The sequence below is a fragment of the Primulina tabacum genome, chromosome 13 (genome assembly GCF_025594145.1).
Source record: "Primulina tabacum isolate GXHZ01 chromosome 13, ASM2559414v2, whole genome shotgun sequence".
Classification (NCBI taxonomy): domain Eukaryota; kingdom Viridiplantae; phylum Streptophyta; class Magnoliopsida; order Lamiales; family Gesneriaceae; genus Primulina; species Primulina tabacum.
This window is the reverse complement of record NC_134562.1, coordinates 29,169,077-29,189,252: the sequence shown is the minus strand read 5'-3', so window position 1 is coordinate 29,189,252 and position 20,176 is coordinate 29,169,077. Positions and strand designations below refer to the sequence as shown.

Genomic DNA, 20,176 nt, shown 5'->3' with positions numbered 1-20,176 from the left:
TAAAATTAAACATGTAAACGACTATTTTGATATGTCGGTAAAGTTTTTTTTCATAATCTCAAAAATATCTTTTAACTTGTTTTTTGCATTTCTCTAACAATTTATTATTTCACAATATCTTTTTCCAAATCAATTTCAAATATTCAGAAAAATTAGTTAGTTACCTTCCGAAAATAATTCTTGGCAAAAACTTGTGTGAAATTTTTTATTTGGGTCATCAATGAAAAATTATTAATTTTTATGTTAAGAGTATTACTTTTTATTGTGAATATCGGTAGAATTGACCCGTCTCACAGATAAAGATTCGTGATACCGTCTCACAAGATACCTACTCATAATTCTTAAGCTTTCTTACATTTTTCTGTCAATTTTCATGTTCATCACATATATTAATTTTATAATATTTATGTATTATTTTATGCATACACGATACCGATGTCGCTAAGATTTCATTAAATTTCCATGACAAGAACCACATTTGAGGAAAATATTATATTTTTTTAACTATTACACTTCATCTAGTGTCGAAATTTAGGATGTTAAACTATGATTTGATTCGATTTTAGATAAAATCTCATATTTTATCAGTTTTACAAAACTCAAAATCAAACTAAATCTTGAATTTCGGTTCGGTTTGGCCGACTAATTTTAGTTTTCGAGCTTTATGCTAATTACGACATGAGATCTTGTAATTTGGAAAAAATAACAATTGACATTTGATAGAGACTTCGTGTTGAAAAATATTATATTTTTTTAACAAATTAATTTTTCACTTTTCATGTTATAATAACCGAAATTTTAAATAGGAAATTTAATATTAGTCAATTAAAATGGATGATCGAAGAAAGGCCATGATAATCTTAAGAACATGTACAATGCACCAAGTTCTCCAAGAATCCGAGCTCTTTAAATTCCATCTAATGAGCACGAAAATATGGATAGAACGTCGCAGCTGAACAATTCGATCTTGTCGTAGACGACCCTTTACCACGTTTACCAATATCCTAGTACCTAAAGTTGCAATAGAATTCTGAATGCCAGCAGATGAAGGAAAAATCATAAGAATCTACAGTCTGTAACATGGACACACGAGGCTTACTTTCTTCAAACCTTTCTATGGTATGACATTGTAGATGAAGATGGTGGCGTAAATTTCTTGATGGTTCTATCTTGTTCGGAGCCAAACAGGAGGCTACTCCAGTTGCTGGATCTGTGCAGAATTCTTGTAGGTACTTGGTCGCTATCTTCCCCACCAGATGCGTCGTATCCACCACTAGTCGATCTTGATAATGGGATTTCGTTCTGATTAACCATGGCAGCAGCCGATAGCCTAGCTTCTTCGACTCCCAGTGAGGAGCCTCGAAAAGGGTGGACATCAGGAGAATCTAAGCTACTGTCAGGAGATGATGCTACATTACCAGTTGAGCTTGGCATGGGACGTCCGGGCCTGAAAGCACTTTTAGCTTCAAGTTGTACAGGCATCAAGCTTGTCGATGTCTCAGAGATGATAGTATAATTATATCTATTGCTTTTGGCATCTCCACTCAATATATTGGGCATCTCAGTAGGAAGACGAATTCGATTGCTACCTATCTTTCTACTATTATCAGGCTTTGGGTTCATGCGACGGCCACTACTTCCAAAACTACTGTCTGTTTCAAGAGAATAAGGCGCTTCTAGTCTTACCACAGGCCGTAAAATCTTGGACTTTTTTCTTGCCTCGGCAGCAGCCTTGGACACATCCTCGGAATTCAAACGTGCCAAAGTCCATGGACTTATCCTTACAGCAGCATGATTCTTTTTCTTTGATTGCTCCCCCACCACCATCTTTTTGCCTCGCGAACTGACAGATCCTGTCTCAGGAGGGATTACATCGAACTGCAGAACCACCATAAAAGTCACGTTATCAATGAATAAGCCTTATGGTATTACTTCGCAATCAGAATGAAATGGCAATTAAAAAGAACTCAAAATATACGATGACTTCAGAAAACTTTAACCTGATCTTCAAGGAAAAGCCGTGGAGGAGTGCACCATGCAGCTCGATGGAAAGTGTTGAATGAGCTGGCACTGCTTAATCCAGTAATAGAACTAACAGGAGACATCTGAGGACTCTGCTGCCCTCCAGCTTGTTCTTGCTCCCTGAGAGCTATAATATAATCGTATGTGCTAATTCCCTGTCAATCCAACACCGAGAATTGTCAACTTTGTCAAGATTATCAGCAAAAAGACGACATTATGTTTAAAGGAAAATGAAGTCGAACCTTCTTTATCAGAAGAATATGAAAGAAGAAGAGCTGAGCAAGTGGCAGGGTTGCAATCATGGCCAACATAGTACAGACTGACTGCATTATACAAAAAAAAAACTTTCATTTATCATTTGGAATACAGCAAATGTAAACCAAGTGCATACAGAACTCCTGAAATGAAGTACCAAAAATACCCACCACAACAATAACAAAAGGAACCATAGTGAAACTGCTTCCTAACTTGGAGCTAATGTCCTTTGAGAATCTCTTCCTCTCAAGAAAACAACATATCAACACAAGGATTCCAGTTGACCATTGAAGTATAAACTGCAATCTCAAGTCCAATCAAGAATAAATGTCAATATTCACTGAATTAGAAACTTTTTGGCCGGAAAATTCAATCACACTTTAAAGGTAACTTCGAGGATTTAGCTAAAGTCCGACGAGATAAGTGGTCGCCAATTTAATCCCAAAGAGAGTTGAGTTCATGGCAATAGATTGAGTAAGGACATGATATGAAAACTCTCTGTTCAAGGAGGAAATCCTGATGTGGGATCAAGCAAGCTAAATTAAAGGGATAATAAATAAAAGAAAAAGAGGAAGATGAACTTGATGTTCATGGAATATGATTTATACGTCGGCATAGCTTACAATACATGGGCTAACACATGCAAAAAAGAATAATACAGACAGTGTCTAAATTCCTAAGAAAACAAGATTAAGCAGGAAGTCATATAATACAAAATACTTAGACTAGTGAAACAAAAAGTGTTCGAGCATACCAGGAGAAGGGCAGACACCATGAGTGTAAAAAACTTTCGGTAGTTTCTTTTGCCTATGCAATTGTTTAGCCACTACAATAACAAAGAAAGTAATAAGAAGCTCTTGTTTCAAAAACTCAAACCAGCATGAGAAAGTGGCGTGCCTTACCCTGCAATGATGATCGAAGCGGTCAACGCATTTGTCACAAACTCTACAATGCTTACTGTACTTATAAACCTGCAAAATGGTACTCTTTAATTGAACCACTTGAACCTAAGAAATTTATAGTCAATGTGTAATGCAACATCTTAAATATATGTGGGGATGAATATTTTGATGCAGAAAGCAATTACTGACATACCTCTACTTCACACAAACTGCAGTAGAACATCCCATCTCCACTCATTTGTTGCTCAGAAGATTCTTCATGAGAGTTACAAACATAAGCACAAGGAAATAAAGCCAGCAGAGGAATAAAGAAGGGCTTATGATGAAGCGAGGGATTCTTCTTTTCAGGTTCAGCAACACATTCTGCTGTTGACTGAATGCCATTTTTGCTCCCCTCATTAGTATCCTCCCGGGTTATAGTAATATTGGTGTCTTGAATTGAAGAAGTTGACTGTCCACCGTGTATAGGCGCATTCAATTCGGGTTGTTTTTTGTTTTCAGGAATTTTAAGGTATTTCTTCGATCTAAAGACTCCTGAATCCGCAGGATCAGCAGCAGCACACCATACATATAGACCAAACACACATATAATCTGTGAAATAGTAACACAAAAGCGTAAGAGTATAAAAGTACATATTCACATCTCAACCCCACAACCATACAAAATAATATTCTGAATGACAAAAAACCAAGCACCAATTAAGTTAATTGAATCATGTGGTCTGTGTGTAAAACATTATAGAGTGAATTAGATTACATGCACCAGCCGCCTCAGCTATCAGTTACAAAAGATGTGGAAAATGTTGCTAATACCACAGACTCTGAGTAACAAATTGTCAAGCATTCCAAAGTTTGACATCTTACTACACCTAACCGGCCAATGTACTTCATGAATACAGCTCGCAGCCAACCGAGAAACCTTACATTTTAAATTAATCACTCGTGTTGGGCAGTTTCAATTTAAATAATTTGAACCATTAGGACTCCTTTATTTTCAAAAATAAATCCATTTACTTCTCAGCACAGATGGAACCAGGACCAGTGCATGAAAAAGTAAAGTTACAAGATAAAAAGATAGTCAAAAATCAATATTCTGTACTTCCCGAGGGAAATAATAATATAGACAAACTACAATCTTTAAATTACTTTAGTGAAATCTTTGATGGAGGAACTTGTGGCTCCCTAATGCCCCTGTATATGTGACAAATCGCCAAAGAATAAGCATCTTAGAGTCCTTTACATCAGTGACGGGCCTCAGTAACTTTAATGCTTATCTACAATTTACAATTCTCTTCAAAGATAAAATAAAAAATAAAAAATAAAAAATGAAAAAAAAAAAAGAGTAAAGAGGAGTGAAGTTCAACAAGAGACTCATCCGGTATATTAAACTGATAAAGGGAAGATTAATCAGAAAGAAGCAAGATTTGAAATCACAGATCTACGTTTTCTAACAGCCCAGTAAAAATGTAACGTCAATGCCAAAAGGGAAAGTAAAGTAATCTCAAAAGAAGGATGCAAGGTGCTTACAAGAGGAGTGTAAATCCCCATGACTATGTATTGGAACAACTGCTTTCCCAGAAAAGGGGCAAAGAAAACATAGAAAGCAAATCCCAAAGCAAGAAAAACAGCAACTGCTACCACCTGCACACACACTCATCTGAGTTCAAACCATTTTCAACATCTCAAAGAAATCCAAAACCAATTAAGAAATATAAATATATGCATACATTCGCAGTACGGTACACACATTTGAGAGTGACTGTGTAAAAAACGAACAAAATAATACCTGGAGAGGATGGTAGGGAAGCTGCCATCCATGCTTCCTCATTGTGATGATTGAACACTTCGTAACCAAGAAATTTGTTTGCAAGAAAATGTACGGTAAGGAGGAAAAAAGGCCAAGTTTTTTACTACTACTAGTCTAAAAAACAAGTTCTACTGTAAACCAACCTAAACTTCTTGCAAGCTCATTTCCTGAATCTTCCACCAGAAAAAGGTAAAATCAAAAAATCCCATAAAAACTTGCCTCCTGAAAAGCTGAGATCGAACGAAAACACATTCCCCAAGTAGGGTCCGGAAATGAAGCCATCAAGATGTGCCGAGACCTCTGTTCAACTCAATCATAGCCCACCAACCAATTCAAGGCTACACATTGATGGTGAACAGTGAAAAAAAAAAAAGGGTTTCACCTTTGGAGTTGAAATGATCAATAAACACATGGGTGTTCTCCTTTTCTTCTTCTTTTTTCTTTCCCTGTTTCTTGACAAGCCATTCGCTTCCACCAAAGCAAAGCAAAGATATGCTTAGAGAGAGAGGAGAGAGACTGGCAATTTCAGCTTTTCTTAAGCCTACAATTGAATTACCTACTCAACAACATTACCACCTCTCACTTTTTTCCCTTGTTTCTAGCATTGTCTTTTTCCGTTCCTTGGCCAGAAAAATTCAATATATTGTCTGTCACAGGTCAGAGATACACCCGCCACACAGCCAGTTGTACATTCTGCTACCTTTTTTTGTTCTTTTATTATTTATTTTCATGGGAGCAGTAATTTAAAACTCTAACGACTTCATTAATGGCTTTCCTTCGCTCCTATCTGGCCCTTTCTCTCTCTCATTGTTTCTTTGTTCAACTTCTTTTTACTGGCAATGCAGCAGAAGAAGAGTCCGATATATTTTAAATAGGTTTTTTGTGAGATGGTCTCACACGTTTTCATCGGTGAGACGAATCGATCCTAGAGATGACAATGGGACGGGGGCGGATTTGTCATCCTCATCCCCGTCCCCTAATTATATCCCCGCTCACATCTCCGCACCAATCCCCGGATCTACTTAATCGGGGAATCCCAGTCCCCGAATCCGTGGGAATAAAAATCCTCGTTCTCGTCCCCGAACCCATTTAAAATACCCGAATATATTATTGTATTTATATATATATTATTATATTTTTTTACATAATATATATATATATATATATATATATATATTACTGTATATACTTTTTTTATATAATATATATATTACTGTATTTATATATATATATTAGTTACTAAGCACACGCGATGCGTGTGTGTACAATTTTTTTTTATCATTATCGATGGATTAAATTGTAATTTGACAATTTATGGAAGGACTAAATTGATATTTGAATTGTTGAAATAACAAAAATAAAAAATAAAAGTATGTATTGAAATTTAAAAAAAAATACAAAATAACAAAAAACAAAAGTGTAATATTAGTATCATATAAAGGTAAAATTGGAAGAAAAAGTTGGTGTCCTCATAGGTAGTTACTATCATGTGCTCAATCTTAATAAAATAGAATAGAATAGAATAGATATAAATGTATATGTATATATATATATGTTATCGGGGCGGGTTTGGGAGGGTTTGGTACGGGGATAGGATTCCCAAACCCGTCTCAATATATTTCGGGGATTTTTAAAAATCCCCGAACCCGTCTCATTTCGGGTTTTCCCCGCGGAGCCCCGAAACCGCGGGGAAAATTGTCATCCCTAATCAATCCCGCCGATATTCACAATAAAAGTAATACTCTTAACATAAAAGTAATATTTTTCATGGATGATACAAATAAGAGATCCGTCTCACAAAATACGACTTGTGAGATCGTCTCACACAAGTTTTTATCATAACTTTTTTACTGACATGAGTTGATAATATATTTTATAAAAAATTGATTAATTGAAATCGGATATCATTATTAAGATTAATATTTGTACTTAACTAATTTAAGGATAAGATTGTCCAAATCTATATATGTAACTCTCGTGAATTTTATCCAACTGATGACAACTAACAATAATTTATCAAAAAAATTACATGATTATGCCGTCTTAGATAGATAGATAGATTGATAGATAATTTGTAATCAAATTCTACTAGAGTTTTTGAACCCAAGATGCTTTTCTACGTCATATTTCGGCTGGCTTACTTACAAAAACCGTGTTTGCTTGGTTTTATTCGGGTTATATGAAAGTTGAAAAACATTTAACTCATTCAAAATACAATAATATTCAAAAACAAATCCACGGGATATATATAATAACGAAAGAAAACAAAATCCCAATTCAATTATTGGGATATTAAAGAAATATTTCAATCTCGGTCGTTTTGTTCTAAAAGTCCAAAGGGAGTTGTTAAATTTTACTGCCTAAAATAAAATGGAATCAGTTTGGATCTTCAAACACTTGCTCCATAAAAGTTTTTTTTATTGATTTTATACTTCGATATTGAAAGTAAAAGAATTACATTTTGGAGTCATTTCAGGAATTGATGATGGAGACGACATTGATTGATGGTCTTCAGTACATCGAGTAGGGATGAAGTAGTTAAAATAAGAAAAATTATAAATATGAGTGGCTTATATAATCGGAAAAAGTATAAAATCTCAAACATTAAATTAAATGCAATTTTCAGCTATATTTCGTGTAATATATTTTGCTAAAACTTATGTGAGATGGGTGTTACATATCAATTTTATGAGACAAATATTTTATTTTGAGTCATTCACTAAAAATTATTACTTTTTATATTAAAAATATTATTTTTATTGTAAATATAAGTATTGTTGATCTGTCTCACGAATAACGATCGACGATCTTGTCTCAAAAAAAAAAAAAAACTACTATTGGTATAATTAATCTCAATCTTATGTTTTGGCAAGTAAATCTTGTTTATATAATTGAAATTATATTTCTATATGTGGATGAGACGATGTGTGATACATTGTATAAGGATAAACAATCAATATATACTTGGATAAAATAATGATACACGACACTAGTCTTTTGTCAAATAAACCAAACATTGGACAATAAAATTATGTCATAAATCAAGTTCTTATTCTCGACACCAAACTATGCCTGTGAGTAGGTCTCTTGTGAGACGGTGTCGCAAATCTTTATCTGTGAGACGAGTCAACCCTACCGATATTCACAATAAAAGTAATACTCTTAGCTTAAAAAGTAATATTTTTTCATGGATAACCCAAATAAGATATTCGTTTCACAAAATACGACTCATGAGACCGCCTCACACAAGTTTTTGACTCGGTAAAATTGTAGAAAAGAAAAAAAAAAAGTAGTTATTTCCAATGTAATGAAGTCCGCCCCAATCTATTTATTGTTGAGAGAAGAAAACCATTATCTCCGTTTTTCTTAAAAACGAGAGATAAAACCCCTTCCATGTTTAATTGTATGTGTACACAATCTATATACCAATATTTTTGTCTTGAAATATTACATAAAGTGCGTATAAATACGGTTGAATATGCAAGGGATTTTATATATCATATTTAAAAATCGTAGGTGTTAAATGACCATTAATTTCATACAATATTTTATTTTTTTGGATTTTTTGGGTTTTTATGAAGTGAAATATACTATCATCCCAAATATAATGTCTATAGGATAATCATATGCTATACCAAAAGTGTTACTATTTGTATATTTTTACACAAGATGTTCGTGTGTTTCACTCAATTCAAAACAACAAAATATGGGTGGTCAGATGATCACACGAATATTTTTTTTAAAATTTGCAGGAAGTAACACTCTCGATATAACATAGACAAATCAAAGTTTATGTAAAAAATATTGAAAAATCGTATTCGATGTGACATATACTAAAATATGATGATCGATAATTACTCTCGGTACAAATCAATGTCTATGTATAGATTTTTATTTGGCTTGGTGTCGCATACAATATAGCACGGTGATTGATGAGATAATTTATCCTAATAACCTAAACTTAGAACTGACCAATTCCAAAATCTTTATTGGTTCTAAAAAAAGTGCATTGTGTTGTGTGTGTGGTTGGACTTTGGAGATTCCTATATTCGAATATATGTAATAAAGAATGCAGGTGGAATTACAAGCTTACCCTTGAAAAGGAAAACTTGCAACTTTATTAGGTTGACCTTGAAAATATTTAACGTACAATGCCAAATTATCAAATTATTTTATCGTTTTGTAATTGTTTTTACCCGTCTGAGAATAATAATATTAAGTGTTTTAAAAAGAAGTTTCACAAAGTGAAGGAAAAAAAGGGGGGAGGGGGGGGGGGGGGGGGGAATGGGTTATTTTTTTGGTTGATTATATTAATTATGAAAAAACGGTGAAAAACCGCAAAAAAAGAGAGTAATTATATAAAATGTAAACTTGTTTTTAATTTTTTTATAAAACTAATTTTTATTTTAAAAATAAACAGTTAAAGTATATAAAAGTTTAAAACAAAAACACCCTGAATGCATCAAATTATTTTATTGTCCCGAACTCTTCTTTTATTTGCGAGCAATATAATATGCTTGACCTACCACTGATCATCAAAATTTTTAATTGAGACAATTTGTGATTTTGATATTTATGTTTTTAATAACTTGAAAATGTATGCATTTATTCTTATGTTTATGTTTATGAGTTATTTAATATGTTGATTGAGTTTATATACTTAATATTGTAATTAAACTAAAAAAATCATGCTTAATTGGACCAAAATCACTTAAGCTTGAAACTCGATTGTGACACTTTGTCATACTTCATGTTTTTAGAAACTTGAATAATATATTATTGTATCTTGATATTAGAATGGTCAAAACGGGTCAGGTCTCTTGGGTTATTCCGCCCGGTCATGAAAAATAAGTAGGTTATGTTTCTATTTTAGTGGCATCTTTGAAGATAAAAGCTTGTGTGAGACGGTCTCACATGTCGTATTTTGTGAGACCGATCTCTTATTTGGGTCATCCATGAAAAAGTATCACTTTTCATGCTAAGAGTATTACTTTTTATTGTGAATATGGGTAAGGTTGACCCGTCTCATAGATAAAGATTCGTAAAACCGTCTCACAAGAGACCAACTTTTATTTGAAAGCAACCAAAGCGGGCCAATCTATATGTACGAATGATGAGTTTTGAATAGAATTTTTTTATATGAATGATTAGTTTTCAATAATTTATATTATTTATAATGATGCATTATTTTTTAAAAATTTGAGATATTTATATATTATTTATAATTTGTTGGTTGCTAAATTATTTTATGTGAAAAATCTAGAGATAATGTGATACTTCGTCTCAGGACGAAAAAGAGTCTAGAACTTTGCAGATATAAGATTGTAATATTCTTAGTATAAAAAATAATTTTTTTCATGGATGACCCAAATAAGATACCCATCTCATAGAATACGATCCGTGAGACCGTTTCACACAAATTTTTGGCAAGAACAAAGATGCCACTACGTTCTAGTTTCCTTTTCTTTTGAAAGGTTAATCTATAATTACATTGCTCTGGTGTTTAACACATTTTACTTATTTAACACATTTTACTTATCCTAGATACAAGAAACTCAATTGGCAACTGTGCACAACCTCTACTCCGTCAATCTACATCAATCTTCCAAACTTTCCAGAACTCGTGTATTTATTGTCGCACCCAAACTCGAAAAAAATGGATTGGCCATCATACACGAGTTCGAATTCATGCGATTCAGAAATAGAACCTAAAATGGTTGTACAAGAAATCGATTTCAGCTAGGAGAATAAATATTATGGAGTAGTGTAAATATAGTACAATGAGTTGAAGATAATTTTTAAGTAGAATAAATATAGCGTAAAATGTGGTGCAGAATATAGTAGATGTGTAAAAACAGTTTTTAACATGAAAATATAATAACTCACCAATCACGACGCCATCGTTCGTGTTCACTGACATGCCAGGATTTTTGAACCAATTTTTATTTTAAAAATCTGGTCCCAAACACATATGTGCACTTACATAAACTCATCTCTCAGTCCCGCGAATCTTCTGTGTAGGTATAATGAAATTAAGGACAACGGTCATGCTGTCGAGTGTGGCAACAAGTTGAAGTTCTTACTTAAAACTAGTGATTTTTCAACTCCTCATGGGAACTATGATCATATATGTCCAGCAGGCTCGAAATATCGGAATCAATTCTTTGGGGACGATAAGTACAATGCGAATAATATACCCGGTAGAGATGTAAATGGACAAAGCCACTCGTGAACTATTTGAAACTCGATGTGACAAAAGCTTGTTTGAGCACGTAAGATAAACGAATCGAGTTCAAGCTTTATAATATTCAGCTGGCTAACTCGTGAATATGTTCGTTGATAAGCTCATGAGTCAGCTCTTAGATGAAAAATAATAGTTTTGATTTATACATTTTACAATTGTACTAATGAAAAATATAGAAAAATATATTAAATTTATTTATTGGAATAAATTACAAATTTTAATAAGAATATTATATTTTCTCAAAATATATATTTTAAATATTAATGAATTTAATAAATATTTAAAATAAATTTAAATATTTATTAAATTCATTAATATGCTAAAAATTTTAGGGAGATAATAAAATTTTTTAGAGAGAAATGAAAATAATATAATTATTTATAGCCCACTATCTTTAAAAAAAAAATTAGGGGGATCTGAGAGAAGTGGACACCTGTTACCGTTCGAATGAGGTTAAGAGTTGCGCTGGTGGATTGGATACTAAACCTGATTATACATCTCCTGAAGTACATATTTTCTTGAGTTTATTAGAATAGTAAATGTCGGTATTACGAGTATGTTTTCTTGAATTTGGTTGCTCTTTATTAGATGGTTTCATTGTTTGGAAGATTTTAACTCTATATTTAATGATGAAATATCGAAAAATTTCATGCTTTAGCTCTACTTTGGAAATAAAAGGTAATTGTAAATGATTTGACATTAACAGAATTTGTACTTTCCCCAAAAAGTATACGAGCTTGTTACAACACTATAATTTAATCGACAAAGTTGACTCATCTAGTTTTAACTTTGTATGTTTCCGTGACAACTAAAAAACACGTATTTTCAGCTATGTTAAAATAGTTTCCATTAATATAACGGGAAAAGACTTCCTCACATATTGTATAATTATCTACATTAAAAGAGAATTTAGTTCAAGTATGAACTCACATTCTATAATTAATGAATATTTGAAATGAAATTTTTCACTGAGTGCCTTTGAATTATGGATCTTTCGAATTATGGACCCTTCGTTTGAAAATTATGTTTAAAATGAAATTTAATTCAAAGACGCCAAGTGTCATATTTAACCTCGTAGTTTCAAACGAAAAGTCCATGATCTTGATAAAATTAAAAATTAATTAGTAATTTGGATGAAAAAATAATGTGTAATAATGAAGTTGTACAATAAGCATAATGTGATTATTATTAATATTTTAAATATTATTATATTCAATATAAATTTAAATGGAGATAATTTTGTCAAAATAAAAAGATTTAATTAATTTATTTATTTTAAATAGAATAAAGTTTATTATTATTTTTGAATTAATGATATTTTTTATAAAATATATAATTTTATTATTTCAGTTCTCAGATTAAAATCAATTATGAACAAAATTTATTTTATTTTACTCTTAAAATGTGATTTTTTAGTTCTAACCACCACACTTCAACAGTAGCAAGCACTTCGTCAGATGGAGCGCCACCACGAATCCACCGCCGGCGGCGGCGGAACCGGTACCACCGCTGTCACCAAACGCGTCAGCTGTATTGTTAAACTGGGTGAGTACGAAGTATAATTTCCTTACATGCATTTTCTCGATTGGGTTGGTTAATCAGTTCATTAATTTTTTTATATTAATCAGTTCCTTAATCGATCAAGTTAATCTTGGTATTTTTCCTGATGTATTTGTGTTATTTAGGGGGTGCTGCAATTACCTGCAAAAATGAATTGGAAACGATACATGGAGAGAATTTGAAAATAGTTTCATCACAGCTTCGGCAGGCAATGATTTTTGGACCTTGCCATGGAATGGATTGGAGCAGGAGGCCTGAATCCTCCAATATCCCACATGTTGCTGATGACTTTGATGGTCAATTGGTGGTGGAGTCCAAGAAATTTGTTGTAGTTCATGGTGCAGGTGGACATTTAGTTTGATTTGCTGTTTCCAATAGTCAGTCACCTTTGCATTTCGTCTCTGATAGAATTTACCATTCATTTGGATGTCTTTTATTATTATCAGTGCATAAAAAAAGTCGAACACTCCTATAACTTGTGAAAAATTATTTGTGGGGCACAAGAGAGCTCGAAAAATATCTTATGAATGAGTTCTTTGGATTCTTAAATTAATATTCTAGTAAATTGCTGGAAATAGCTATTATATATGCTTCTGCAATTTGTCAAATGAATTTGGGGCACTAAAGAAATTCATTTGGAGATCAAATATCATGCTTCCTTGCTTTGTTGCTTTTAAAGTTTCCCAAGGTTCTTTCCATGTCGGGGCAGTTACCCTTTTCACTAAGTGGGAAAGTATATTAAAGGATATATTTAGTTATTCTTTGCTGCACAGCTGGACTTTAACTGGTAGTGTCAGAAATTTTCATACACCGCCTCACATATTAGCTTCAGGTTCTTTTGGTCACTTTCAAGCAAGCAAATCAGGTGTTCATAAGGGTGGATTGAGCAGACCTATTGTCAAGTCTGGCTTTGTAGCTACACGTATATCAGTAAGACTTTAAACTTGAATCGTCTGACTTTGTTTTGCTTGTGCCATATCCCCGTCTTGATTTGGTTTTGTTTCCAATAGTCTCTAAATATAATAATCAAAATGTGATTTACAATGCATTTGGATGCCAGGTACAAACATGGCCCTTCAGTTTTATATCTCGTTTTTTCCCCTCCGTTCTATAGAATTAGCCTCCCATGATAATAGGACATGGCTAACGTAATTATATTCTGAATAAGTGGTCAGCCAGATCCAGAGGCATTTTGTTTTATTTTGAATAAATGGTTTCGTTTGGGAGAGACTATAGAGGTTTAAGAAATTAGAGAAATGGCTCTAACAGTAATTTCAAAGAACACTATGCCTTTGTAGTCATGAATATTCTTTCTTTATTTATCATAAGATTGCAATTTTGTTCACTTTTATGTCTATTTAACTTTTTTCTTGGAAGGCATGTTTGTACTTGGGAGTTGGGCCTCTATTTGGTGTCTGTGTCGCTTGACATTTAATTTCTGTCACTATGTTGGAGTAGACCATTTTTTTTTTTTTCGCAGTTTATGGTTCTGCTGTGCCATCCACTTTCTCAAAAAATGAATGATCAAATCTTAATAATATGGCTGTGTATGTTCGTTTGGCAATTATATTACTGTCTGCATGCCAAACAATCGGTTTTATAAGGTGTGATTTCTTGTTGTCTATTTATTGTTACTTTGGTCTGTTTTGAACAACTCAGGTTACTTCCCTCAATCTTGAAATTGTTCGAGCGCTTGCAAAAGGTACGTGGCTGGTCCCTTCATGATTCATATATTTATCCAATTATTTTGTTCATGAACATTTTCTTAGCCCCTGTACCCAATGCGGCTTTTTCATCTGTTATTGCCTATGAATGGGGAAATTAAATAGATATGTCATTTTCACTCTTTTATGTGTGGTTAAATGTTCAGGTGTACACCTGTTTTCACCTTCTGTTATTGGTTTTTCTTGAATTCGTTTCTTGGTTTGGCTCTATCAATTTTGTTGGCTGATAAACAAAGCTTGGCATGTCCTGGAACTTCATTGTTGTAAATACACCTATTTATTGCTCTCCGCTGTGTCGTTCTCTAGCAATTATTGTTCATTCTTGATAGTGGTCTTTTCATCAAGGTTATGTTGGGTTTTAATTTCCGTTGAGTGATTTGATTATGGAATGGTTTGATACATAGATTTTGAATGATAATTTGGGTGCATTTAAAATCCATTAAATTACTATAATAATGTAAATTGATGGGAAGCAAATATGAAATTCTTGCTTATCAAAATCGTCCAAATACCTGAAATGGCATGATTTGTCATCCTTGATTAAATTCAAAAGCATCCCAAGAATATTTATTGTTTCATAACTGCTCAAATTCATAAATTGTTAAACCTGTTCAGAAATATATAATTTCATCATTAAATCAGCTGATATCAAGTTTGCCAACATTTATTCCTTTAAATAGGTTGCATTCTATTGCCTAAAATTTTCTATTTGATGGTTAATTGTCAGAATGGTTCACTTAGTATAGATTATAAGTTTCGCTCTACATCAATTTTATAACTATTATATAATCGTTTAACCCCTCCACAAATAATCTTGGGAGGCTGATTCCTTCTTTTCCAGCCAACTTATTTGAAGTTATTTGAGTCTCTACTTTTCGTTTGACATAATTATCATGTCTTCTCACAGAGGGTATTCCTTCTATCGGAATGTCTCCATTTTCATGTGGCTGGTCAACTTGTGAAAGAAATGTTAGTAGTCATCCGAAGTCTCAATTTGATCACTTTCGTGCAATTATATGTTACTTTTAGGTGGATATTAAATCTGAGAGAATTCACCCTATGCTTTCACAGTTAACTGTTGCTGATACATCCACAGTGGACGGAGCTATTGATGCTGGATTTGTACCTGTAAGTTTGATATCTGAATCACGGGAACAATATGTGATTGAAATAATGAAAAGTTTCCAATTTGATGCATACCACTTGATGGCATGCTTCAAAGTTCAAACTGCATCAACTCTATATTTTCCACTTATATTTTTATTCTCGTGTTGTGTCCATGAAATCTTGTTTTGCTTTGGTGATAAGACTAAATAATATATTCTTGCCTAAGGGGATGATGATAGTCATGATACTTCAAATCTGCATAAGCTGATTCTGGTGCGGTCCATGTTTTTCTCTTTCTTCCTTTTGTCACTACTCCATTTTGGAGAATCTTGAATGGACAGCAGGAATACCAAGATTTTTTTTTTTTGTGTTCAGTACTGCCTTATTTCATGGCTCATCACATTATGGCTTGAATTGGCTTAAGAAATTATTTTTTGCACATATGTTATTGGTTGTTAAGATTGAGAATTATACTTAGCTCAACCCCAAAAGCTAGCTTATTGAGGAAGGATTGTCCAAATCCATATATGCAACTCCGAAAGATTATATCCAATCGACGTGTGACAACTAATACACCCCCTCACGCCTAGGAATGAACATTTGGAGCATGAAGTTTATAAGTGAGTCCATGTTCCACCGTTATATGTTGGACTACTTATAGTTCAGCCACTTATAAACTTCATGCTCCAGATAGTTATTCCTGAACAACACCTATTAGTTGTCCTACATCGGTTGGATAAAATCTCTAGAAGTTGCATTTTTGAACTTAGATAATCCGCTCCATTGAGCTAATTTTTGGGGTCATGTTTTTGGTTGTATAAGATCTGTACATGATATTTTTTCTTCAAATTGCAGGTTCTGCACGGAGATGCCGTACTGGATAGCTCACTGGTTTAATATTTCTGTCTAAAATTGTCCTTTTCTAAGAGTTGGCATATCCTGATTGAAATCAATTTTTTTCAGGGTTGCACTATACTTAGTGGAGATGTGATCATTCGTCATCTGGCAGGACAACTACAACCTGACTATGTTGTTTTTCTCGTATCCGTTACTATTCTAGAAATATATGAAGTGATTGAATAAATGATCTTATGAAAGAAAATAATTAATCGGGTAGACTTTTACTTACAGGCTGTGCAATACTTGCACACACTCATTCTAAATCAATTATGTTTTGTGAGTATTCAAGCCTTCGATATTTTATTGTGTTTTGCTTACATGGAAATGTGCAAGTCCTATACCATGCTTGCCATAGGCAGATGTTTTTGGTGTATATGATCGCCCCCCAACAGATCCAGAGGCTGTGCTGCTTAGGGAAATTGGTGAGTCCTGACAGCTCTGAATAGCAAGTGATCATGGCCAAAATATGTTTTTGATGATGGGTTTGTTTCGCAGCTGTGCGTGAAGATGGGAGCTGGTCTGTAGTAAAACCCAAGTCAGAAGACTCGAGCAGGCAAGGTTGGTAAAAAAACCATTACACCCACCCGCGGGCTTCTCTTATTGTCTGAGAGAGTTATTTTTTTTAACCGAGTAAAGTTCCAAAATTTATAAGAGGTGTGAGGTTCCCAATTTATTCCTTCATGCACATCTGAGACCTAACTGTGTTACATATTTTGATACTTTCTTGTCTTAAATTTGGTGAGTTCTTATTCTCTGCAACTAAATTGAACAGTCGAGATAACCGTAGCAGATCATGACACAACTGGTGGAATGGTCACCAAAATATCTGAAGCGGCGATGATTGCTATGTTGGGAATTGATGTCTATATTGTGAAGGTGAGGTTAGATTCTGAGATATATTTTAACACAGTGAAGGGGGGTGTGCTAATCGTTACATGGATGCAGGCTGCTACCGAGCACTCCTTGAGAGCTCTACAAGGAGTACTGAGAGAAAATATACCTGATGACTGGCTTGGAACCGTCATCCGGTATGCCAGATAGAACCAGCTACTTTGCTGATTGAAGAGAGGTGGTAATTTGGAACTTGAAGTTAAAACTTTTTTTACACTTCATTATTCTGGTTGTGAAGCTCAGTAGAGTTACGATGCATCTTTGTATTATTAATGTTATAAAAATGTGAAGTCCATTAACGTCACTCATCATCTATAAAATTTATGCTACTATTTCTTCATATTATTAATCAGTTAACGAACAAAAATACTTTATCTTTTAACAACAAAAATTACTAAAAAAAACTATTTTAAATCCGAGAATAATTTCAAATTCCTAAATTCTCTTTACATTGCTAGATTCTCAAAGTTCTCGACATACTTCCTTATTCTTACAGACTTTTCATGATTAATAATAATAATAATTTAAAACATTAAAAACTTAATTAGATCGAAATAAACATAAAATCTCTTGCAAATGGTGTAAAAAAAATAGAGATTAAATGTGTGATTTTTTAAAACACATGGATTCTAGAAACCCATTAATTTTGTACAGGTATGGCCATGGTTTGTGCCAATTATTGGGTCGAATTTATGCTTTATCGAGCAAAACATCTGTATATCCTATATTAACTCAAAGTTTAAGCATGTTTCGACACCAGAAAACCAGTACAAGCTAAAACCGAAATATTATTCTGGGAAGTACATGAATAATACAAAACACCATATTTTTATAACAGATAACAAGTTGACAAATAAGACAATAATAAACAAGATGAGATTCAAAAGCGAAAAAAACACTTAGATGAAAGAAAAGTGGAGGACTCAACCATCAACAATTCGGTATCCAAGCCTCGAACGAAACAGTCCTATAGTCCTCCCATCCTTTTACTATTTCTATAAATATTATATTTATCTCATTTGAACTTAAAAACCATCACTCCAACTTCCATCAAGAAAAACGATCTACTTGGGTCCGATATCCTTGAGGGCATTGATCTGCTCCTCTCCCATTGCAGACATAACACTCACAACCAGGTCCTTCCCCTCAGCAAACCCGTCCTTGATCTGTACATGAATTTTATCAGAAATCGGAGCATGTTAGTTAAATTTAATAAATGATTAAAACCATCAATTATTAGCCGATGAAAAGGTTGAAATGTCTAACCTGAGAAAGCAGATTATCATCGGTCGGAAGCCGCAAGTCATCTTTAGTACTGCCATTCTCAGTCAGCAAACTCACCTGCATAATTACATCACTCAACTTTAGACCATGTAATGTAAGCTGAAAGAACAAAAAACTTCTGAGTTCGCTGTAATATGGCTTTGAAAATCCAAGTCTAGAAAAACATTGAGTTTAAAATGAGTCAATGCCGTACAAATCCATCCTCAGAGATATCAATAAGCTGATAGTCGGTGCGATTGACGTGTGGCACCTGTAATTCAATGAAACTACCGTTATTCTCATTCCGCATAATCAATTATGAAAAGAACATTTGCCGCACGTTAAAATGGAGGACAACAAAGAAGACAATGCATACATCACAGTTGTGGGAAGAGGGGACAATATCTTCAAGCTTCTTTGAGGTGAAAATGTCTATTGCAACAAAGTGACATTTAGCATGTCCGTGCTTCCCGGTTTTGGAAGTCGAAACTTCAACAACCTGTTATAATCAACATCGAATCCATGTGTTTCAATGAAAAGGGGCATAATAAATGCTTTCATACAAATGAAAGAATCATTCACTAAATACTTTTCCCAACAATATGCAATCATACAGTAAATTACACACAGAATATCCAGCAATTTCGCAAACTCAAACAATAAAACATATTCAACACAGAAACAGCAGCAAAATCAAACAAAAGAAAGCACGCAAACAGTTGATAACAGATATACAAGCATTCAATCTTAGAAAAGTACATGAATACACGAACAAGATTCAATCAAAAAAAATTCTTGAAAAAAAATTAGGGTTGCAATAAAAAAATCAAAACCTCAACGCACCAACTATTTTTTTAAAATCCAAAAACCGTACCCTAGTTTACCCAGATCTCGATCAAGTCAGAAAATGAACAAGCAAACGAACAAGAACAGCGATTGATACGAGAATGAAATAAAGCATCACGCAGAGAATTAAAAAATAAAAAGAAAACCTTGCAAGGGCGGCCTTTGATGACAATGTAACCGTTCTTACGAATAGTTCCGGCCTGCTGCGGATAGGTTTTGGAAGCGCCGGCGTCGGCCTTGGACTCGAAGTTATGCTCCTCGTCCGACATCCTCAGCGGCGGTTCTGGAGAGAGTGCGTTGGCAGATTGTCGAGAAACGAGAGCGACGCGCGAGCAATTTGACGCAGTGTTGGGGAATAGGGTTTTGCTGCGTGTAGTGATAGTGGAAACAGCAATACTGATTCTCGGCCGTTGATTGTGGATATAAAACGTTGACGGCCTTGATCTTGACTCGCGGTTGCCAGTTCGCGTTAAAACGACGCAGCACGTGGAAGGTTTTTTTGTTTTTTTGTTTTTTTTTTAGAATCTAGTTTATACTGTCAATTTACGAAGGGTGTTTAAAAAACGAATTAAACTAATAAACCAAACCGAATAATATGATTTGAATCGATTTTCAATTAATTATAAATTGAATTGGTTTTAAAATCATTTAAACT

At 33.6% G+C, this 20,176-nt stretch overlaps 3 protein-coding genes across 4 annotated transcripts; 1 reads left to right on the top strand and 2 right to left on the bottom strand.

Annotated features, from left to right (window-relative positions):
• Window positions 1–876: 876 nt before the first annotated feature.
• Window positions 877–5,762, bottom strand: LOC142522320 (putative protein S-acyltransferase 22). Of its 2 annotated transcripts, XM_075625625.1 has the most exons (10): window positions 5,130–5,762; window positions 4,966–5,022; window positions 4,707–4,820; window positions 3,373–3,771; window positions 3,180–3,248; window positions 3,032–3,103; window positions 2,448–2,576; window positions 2,265–2,345; window positions 2,001–2,177; window positions 877–1,878 (listed from the first exon to the last, which is right to left on the bottom strand). In XM_075625625.1, exons 2-10 carry the CDS (start codon window positions 5,005–5,007, stop codon window positions 1,105–1,107), a joined length of 1,857 nt encoding a protein of 618 aa, XP_075481740.1. In that variant the 5' UTR covers window positions 5,008–5,022; window positions 5,130–5,762; the 3' UTR covers window positions 877–1,104. The 2 variants fall into 2 exon arrangements, with proteins under 2 accessions (XP_075481740.1, XP_075481739.1); XM_075625624.1 differs by having other exon boundaries at window positions 4,966–5,761.
• Window positions 5,763–12,621: 6,859 nt separating this feature from the next.
• On the top strand, window positions 12,622–17,752 carry LOC142522789 (isopentenyl phosphate kinase). The gene is made up of 12 exons (XM_075626325.1): window positions 12,622–12,775; window positions 12,916–13,134; window positions 13,623–13,720; window positions 14,450–14,492; window positions 15,422–15,483; window positions 15,586–15,642; window positions 16,477–16,512; window positions 16,585–16,662; window positions 16,877–16,943; window positions 17,017–17,079; window positions 17,294–17,397; window positions 17,467–17,752. Exons 1-12 carry the CDS (start codon window positions 12,688–12,690, stop codon window positions 17,560–17,562), a joined length of 1,011 nt encoding a protein of 336 aa, XP_075482440.1. The 5' UTR covers window positions 12,622–12,687; the 3' UTR covers window positions 17,563–17,752.
• A 469-nt stretch (window positions 17,753–18,221) lies between these two features.
• On the bottom strand, window positions 18,222–19,921 carry LOC142523077 (eukaryotic translation initiation factor 5A-4-like). Its single transcript, XM_075626717.1, has 5 exons — window positions 19,668–19,921; window positions 19,052–19,174; window positions 18,890–18,946; window positions 18,679–18,753; window positions 18,222–18,578 (listed from the first exon to the last, which is right to left on the bottom strand). The coding sequence occupies exons 1-5, from the start codon at window positions 19,788–19,790 to the stop codon at window positions 18,477–18,479; spliced, it is 480 nt and encodes a 159-aa protein (XP_075482832.1). The 5' UTR covers window positions 19,791–19,921; the 3' UTR covers window positions 18,222–18,476.
• Between the last annotated feature and the right edge of the window lie 255 nt (window positions 19,922–20,176).

What these genes read in the sequence shown, in the direction of transcription:
- LOC142522320 (XM_075625625.1), bottom strand. Translation starts at nt 5,007, where the DNA reads ATGAGGAAGCATGGATGGCAGCTTCCCTACCATCCTCTCCAG. An exon ending in GCTTCGATCATCATTGCAGG is followed by an intron (nt 3,104 to 3,179) that starts GTAAGGCACGCC and finishes TTGTTATTGTAG; the next exon opens with TGGCTAAACAATTGCATAGG. An exon ending in GGCTTTTCCTTGAAGATCAG is followed by an intron (nt 1,879 to 2,000) that starts GTTAAAGTTTTC and finishes GTGGTTCTGCAG; the next exon opens with TTCGATGTAATCCCTCCTGA.
- LOC142522789 (XM_075626325.1), top strand. Translation starts at nt 12,688, where the DNA reads ATGGAGCGCCACCACGAATCCACCGCCGGCGGCGGCGGAACCGGTACC. An exon ending in TGTTCGAGCGCTTGCAAAAG is followed by an intron (nt 14,493 to 15,421) that starts GTACGTGGCTGG and finishes GTCTTCTCACAG; the next exon opens with AGGGTATTCCTTCTATCGGA. An exon ending in TGTGCTGCTTAGGGAAATTG is followed by an intron (nt 16,944 to 17,016) that starts GTGAGTCCTGAC and finishes TTTGTTTCGCAG; the next exon opens with CTGTGCGTGAAGATGGGAGC.
- LOC142523077 (XM_075626717.1), bottom strand. Translation starts at nt 19,790, where the DNA reads ATGTCGGACGAGGAGCATAACTTCGAGTCCAAGGCCGACGCCGGCGCT. An exon ending in TCAAAGGCCGCCCTTGCAAG is followed by an intron (nt 19,175 to 19,667) that starts GTTTTCTTTTTA and finishes TGATTATAACAG; the next exon opens with GTTGTTGAAGTTTCGACTTC. An exon ending in ATATCTCTGAGGATGGATTT is followed by an intron (nt 18,754 to 18,889) that starts GTACGGCATTGA and finishes GTAATTATGCAG; the next exon opens with GTGAGTTTGCTGACTGAGAA.